The 6,225-nt window shown below is 56.3% G+C and overlaps 1 protein-coding gene across 1 annotated transcript; it reads left to right on the top strand.

Moving 5' to 3' along the window:
- The first annotated feature begins 995 nt into the window (after positions 1–995).
- LOC112901579 (probable BOI-related E3 ubiquitin-protein ligase 3) lies at positions 996–3,725 on the top strand. The gene is made up of 2 exons (XM_025970520.1): positions 996–2,668; positions 2,784–3,725. Exons 1-2 carry the CDS (start codon positions 2,225–2,227, stop codon positions 3,315–3,317), a joined length of 978 nt encoding a protein of 325 aa, XP_025826305.1. The 5' UTR covers positions 996–2,224; the 3' UTR covers positions 3,318–3,725.
- Positions 3,726–6,225: the final 2,500 nt, after the last annotated feature.

The following is a 6,225-nucleotide window of genomic DNA, read 5'->3' as shown; positions in this document are numbered from 1 at the left end:
TGTGTATGACCTGGTCCCCTGCTGCTGCAGCTGCGCGGCGCTTAAGCACCGAAATGTGAAGGCGTCCACGCCTACTTGCAGCCGCATCCGACAAGCAGCTGCTAGTGCTAGCTGTTCAATACTATGGCGCCATGGCGGTGCATGGCCGATCTGACCGGGGCCCTCGCTCTCCCTTGCTGCTGCTGCCGTTGCACGCTGCACGGCGTTTGCACAGGAAAGTGTTACTAGTTGGCAGTGGTAATGGTAAAGTTTACTAGTGCTTGCACGGCAGATTCCGGATCGGCGGGGGTAAAATATAACAGAACAGTCGTCGTAGCCAACCAGCTACCCTGCTACAGTAGGGACGAGTCGTCAGCAAGGCGGCAGAGGTACCAGACTACGGGCAACGGCCGGGCCAGGCGGCGCTGCGCTACAGCCCGCCGCACACGTACTGTCAGGAGCGGCCTGGAGCCGTCGTCTGCGCGTAGGATCGAGTAGCTAGCGATTCCTGATGAAATCGCGCCGCGCCTGTGAGTGCGCGTCGATCGGTGGTCCTGATCCCCGCCGGCGGCGGCCGCCGCTGCACATGCATCGGTTGCGGGCTTGATGCGTCTGCCGCCATCGACTGGCGCTGCACGAGACGGGTGGATGATGGAGGCGGTGTCGCTCAGTCGCTGAGGACATGCATGGCCGGCGCGCGGCGCGCCATGAAGTTGGCGAGGACAGACTAACCGCGTGCCGCCGTGCTGCAGTCGCCGGCCGGCCGGCTCGCCGCGCCCACCTCCGGGGCAGGACGGTTGAGCAGCGCAGCCGCGCGCCCCGGAGGCTGGAGCGCCCTGCACGTTGCAGCGCCTTTGGTGCTTTCACGTTCGCTCAGAATGGCGCGGCCGCCGGGGACCGGCCGGGCGCTAACCAAAGTGCGAGTTCGTACGGCCAGGCTGCTTATGGTGGTAATTTCCGGCGCTGAATTCGATCACGATCCCTGATCCAAAAAGATGCCTAGCTCACTCACTGATCCCTCATCATCAGATGGTGCGGCTGCCAGTTCCATGTGGGAGGCAGGAGGCCACTACCGTGCCGTGCTGTACCACTAGCACCACCTCTGTATGAGCCTGACCCATGATATGGAGGGAGTTAATTATGAGAGCGTCAGGTACGGCTAATCACAACCTCTTTCCAAACCTGCCAACCGTTGTCGTTGAACGTGCCTGCATGATGATCCGGGTTTTGTATCCCGCAGAGCGTCTCGAGAGATTCAAGCCTTGAACGCTCGATTGGCGTTCTCCGGAGGCCATGGCATTCACCATTCAGAGCTTGAGGAACCCATCGGCCGTGAACAGTAATGCAGCGTGCGGAAGCATCTGTTGAACGGTTCCCCGGCCATCAGAGTGTGGTGGACCAAGACTGTGGAGTACCTGCTATCCAATGGTGAGTAAAAAGAACAGGAGAGAGAGAGAGAGAGAGAGAGAGAGAGAGAGAGAGAGATAGGATGGGATAGAAGTGGGACCAACAGCCGTAATAGAAAATATTAATGAATTTATTAGAGACAAGTATGAGTCTACTGCTGTATGCCTCGGCTCTCTAATACGGTGAGTTGGTTTGTCTAATAGCCAAGTACTTGGCTCATCTATTAAACTTGCTCTAAGCTAGCTATCATTATAGAGCGCGGAATTATACAGCCACACAGGAATTGCACAGTCGCAATCTAAAGGTGAAAAAAAAAGCCCTCCACATGGAAACTGTAGGCCTGTGATGCCTATCCAAATTCCAGGCACTAGCTAGCTGCTTGGGCGCTAGACGACCGCACAGACCATGAAACATGGAATGGCCGCCCCATCATGGCATCATATCCATCCGGCAGCCGGACCACCGCCCAAGCCCGCCAGATTCAACGTCGCGTTCGCCACATCTCTACACCTACGGCTATGCATCATGAGTTCATGGCGCTACCCGCTAGGCGCTAAAGCAAAGAACGGCGTTCACGGTCCACCACGCCCGGCGGCCGGGCTGGTCGAAAGCGAGCCCGCTTTTGTCGCGCTCGCTCCGATCGCATCCGCCGCGCCGACGCCGACGTGTTGTTTGGCTGCCGCCGTGTCTTCCCCGCCCGGCCGCACGCCCTCGAGTCACGGTTGCTTGTCATGGCTTCCCTAACCGTGGCAGTATATATATAGCCAAACCAACCAGGCCAGGGCCATCCAACTGCCTTGCCCATCGATTCCCACCCAGCGCGTCCCTTGCGCTCGCCATGGCTGTGCAGGCGCGGCACTTCTCCCATGGCTTCCCGGCTGCGGTGGGCGGTGGCTCCCTGTTCTTGGACGAGTGCGCCGGGTGCGCGCCGACGTCGCCGGCGTGGCCTCGGGACACCACGGTGCTCGGCGACCTCCCGCGCAGCGATCTCGCCTGCAACTACGGCTTCGTGCCGAGGAAACGGCCGCGCCTCGCGGCGGCGGAGGCGCCAGCGGCGGGGTGTTTCTTGGACGATCAGCGGGTGGTTATGCCTCCAGCAGGAGTGGGGATGGAGGGTGTTGTGACAGTTCCACCAGTCGTCGACGTGCGGAGCAGGGCGGTGAGCTCCGGCGCGGCGTCCACCAGCGGGAGGGCGGCGAATAATGGCGCGAGCGTCTCGCGGGGCCTTGTGGCGTGGATGCAGCACCAGGGCGTGGAGATCGACGCGCTCGTAAGACTCGAGGTAGGGGCCTGTTCGATCGAGGATTTGTGATTGGCGATTGGTTGAAATCGAGTTCTTGATTGGATGGGACGGGATGGTGTTTGATCCGCGGTGCTTTCGATTCGGTGACGTGCAGGCAGAGAGGATGCGCGCGGGGCTGGAGGAGGCGCGGCGGAGGCACGCCCGTGCGCTGCTGGCCGCCGCGGGCCGCGCCGCGTCGGGGCGGCTGCGCGCGGCGGAGGCCGAGGCGGGGCGCGCGCTCCGCCGCAACGCGGAGCTGGAGGAGAAGGCCCGGCAGGCGGACGCTGAGTGCCAGGCGTGGATGGGCGTCGCCAGGAGCCACGAGGCCGTCGCGGCCGGCCTCCGCGCCACGCTGGAGCAGCTCCTGCAGCCGCCCCGCGCGGCCGCCGGTGGCTGCGAGGGCGACGCCGAGGACGCGCGGTCGTGCTGCTTCGAGGCGCCGGCGGCGGCCGCGGACGGCTCCGACGAGGACGGTGCTGCGTCGTCCGGGTCGAAGACGTCGTGCAGGTCGTGCGGCGGCGGCGAGGCGAGCGTGCTGCTGCTCCCGTGCCGGCACCTGTGCCTGTGCCGCGCGTGCGAGCCCGGCGTGGACGCGTGCCCCGTCTGCGCGGCCAGCAAGAACGGCTCGCTTCACGTCCTCTTCTCCTGAGGCGTGCCGTGCTCTCCCGTGGAGGCGCGGAGGGCAACGGCCGGCCTCCTCCCACTTGCCAAGTCAGGCGAGGAGGGCTCCAGCTTTCTCTCCACTCGAGTGCCACGCGCCCAACGCCGTCCGCGCTCCAATAATTTGGCAAGGTGCCTGTGCAAAGCACGGCATCCTGGGAAGGAGAGGTTCTATGGAGAAAAGGGCAACGGGGCACGAGAGAGGAGTTCGGAATGTTACTACTCTGAACTGAACCTAATGCTGCTGCAGAAATGAGGCCCGCAGGAATGGTAAATCAGTTTTTGTTTATCACAGTGCCAAAGGGTCAAGGGCTGCTGAATGTTTATGGCTAGAGACAACATCTAGCATCAGGTCTGGCTGCTAGTGTAATTCAAAAAAAGTTTGGGCAGCACACAAGCACGACAGCGACTCGCTAATCCATCGCGTCCATGGTGTCCATCGTCGCGTGCCCTGCCAGTAACCCGCCGCGAAACATGCCGTGCGCGCTGGCGGTACCACTTGCCGTGACAGTGTACCCGTTGCCGCTGCTCGCCGTGTCCATGTGAGATCAGATCACTGTGGATGATGCCTCCGGGACCTGAAAGTTTCAGCGCCAAAGTCCAAACACACAGGGCTCGTGATAGATAGGGTACCTAGCGCCATCCATCGATCAGTCACAGTGTCCAATCTCTTAAACAATCGGGCACGCCCGGTTGGACTCGCAAACCATGGGTTCACATGCTGCGCGGGACTTTGCGCTAGCTGTTGTGCGCAAGCAGAAGCAGGGGAAGCTCGCTCGCTGCAGGGCTCGCCTAGGTTAAGGTTAGGTTGTCGGTGACGTACAGCAACAAGGCTGATTAACAATGTCATCATCAGCTCTGGGCCACTGACGTGCACATGGCTGAGTGCCCGATCGACTTGATGGAGATGACGAACAATTGCCTTCTATTTCTTCGTGCGTGAGTACATGACGAATACTCTTTTACTATCTCTGCCAAGTGCCAACAGACCAAGCAATAATCTAGCGAGGTGGGCCAGATAACTCGGCGTCGCCATTAAAAAAGAATCGCATCGGTCGATCCGTACACCTCGGCCCTCGCAAAGCAACGGCTCGAGCGGACGACGAGATACGGTACGCTTCTGGGACCGGATCAATGTGAGGCCCACATGGACATGGCCGTGCTATTGGACCATCGCGTAGCGAATCGAGAGGGACATCGAGGGCGCCCCGCGAATGCTCTCCCTGCCTCTACTTGCGGACAAAGGCCGCTGAAGCGGATTGGATCTATTAGTTTGCACCTTTTTAGGAAGAGACATATTTTAGTAGGTAGATATGATCTTTCACGAAATATTCACCCTTTCACCATGTATAAATATGTAATTACACTGTTTATTTAATTAATAAATGAATCATTTGTTCATTCCATCCTACTCTACTTTCTAGTTTTAACACGTTATCAGCACGCTCTTCCCTAAGCGCAAGAGAAAGCGAAGAAGAAGAGAAGAATCGGTGCTACGGCATCATGTGTTCCGACGCTGCCATTTACCATCACCGCATGCATATCAGCCACGACGAGGCTTCGTTGTCGCCGGAGTGCCGCTCGCCTCACCGACAGCCACGCATGCTCAGAATCGCTGAGTCCGGTCACAAAGAGAAACTCGCAGAGAACATCTACAAGAATGGGAGACCACCGGCATCCATCGCAAGAACAGAGAGAGAGAGGAAAGATCGGCGGCCCCGTCAACCATTATGAACGGCGAACTCATCTGCAAGAAAACGGAGGCACAACGGCCATCACAGCAACGCCACGGGCATCCAGGCACAAGCATCAAGAATGGCAACGATCTGCAACACCATGGCCATACAAACAAACAAGAAGATCAACGACGATCAAGGAAAAAGACCGGATGAACGTCGGCGGCTCGCCAACGATACGCTCGGTAGAAAGAAGACTGGAAGATCGGCAGCTACTTGCCGGCAGCAACAACAAAGAGAAGCACGAAGGCCGGCGATAACATCTCCAAGAACAGCCTGCATCCATCGATGATGCCGGTCTCCTTCACGGAACTAAGAACTGAATTGGCCACAAAAGAAGAATGGACGCCTATTTTATTTAGCCCTGATTCGAAAGAATTTTGAAGATAAACACGAAGAACAGGACCTTAACATTTTGATGCTCAGGCCATGAACAAGTAGAACTAGAAAGATGGGAGTCACCAGATGATGTCCACGGCATACAGGTATACTTTAATGTTTCGACCATTGGCGCTTGTTTTTCACTGCTACATATATAATGCCAGAAATTCAAAGTGAATGGTATACAAATTCAACCCTCAGATCCACGTACACACCAAAGAATATCTGAACTATAGTTCAGAACATCTTATATTTGTAACACATTACAAATAGTTTGTCACATGCATTTACTCATCAAAAGTGTCATCACATCCGATCTCTACTGATAATGTATCAGAAAGAGTGAAAATACCTAACAAATCACTCATCCCCCAGGTTAAAATAAGAGGGGAGAACTCTGGTAATATAGCTTATTTCAAGCTTCTATGGAAGTTAATAGGGGAGAGATCCTCTAAGATAGTAAATGCGAATCAACATCATGCATGTTCTTAGACACTTTCTGGATATTCAAATCCAAAGTCTATAAATGTTGTATAACATTCAAAAGCCCAGTATTTGTGCACATAAATTCAGGCACTGGATCAATGGAACACCCTAACGCCATCATCGTGGGAAATGGGATAGAGTTCTAGAGGGTGTATATTTTCACAAGCTATATTGTTGGTTCCATCGAATCAATCGTACAAAGACCACAAATTGTCGACATATATTCCTTATCAAAATTGTCATAAGCTGGATCAAGACCAAAAGTCCTAGGCAGAGTGTCGAAACACTCGGATC

This window comes from Panicum hallii, chromosome 7, assembly GCF_002211085.1.
Source record: "Panicum hallii strain FIL2 chromosome 7, PHallii_v3.1, whole genome shotgun sequence".
In the NCBI taxonomy this organism is placed as follows: Eukaryota; Viridiplantae; Streptophyta; class Magnoliopsida; order Poales; family Poaceae; genus Panicum; species Panicum hallii.
This window is presented reverse-complemented; position numbering and strand designations above follow the sequence as displayed.

Coding starts and splice junctions, on each gene's coding strand:
- LOC112901579 (XM_025970520.1), top strand. CDS start 2,225: ATGGCTGTGCAGGCGCGGCACTTCTCCCATGGCTTCCCGGCTGCGGTG. Junction 2,669..2,783: donor ACGCGCTCGTAAGACTCGAG/GTAGGGGCCTGT, acceptor GGTGACGTGCAG/GCAGAGAGGATGCGCGCGGG.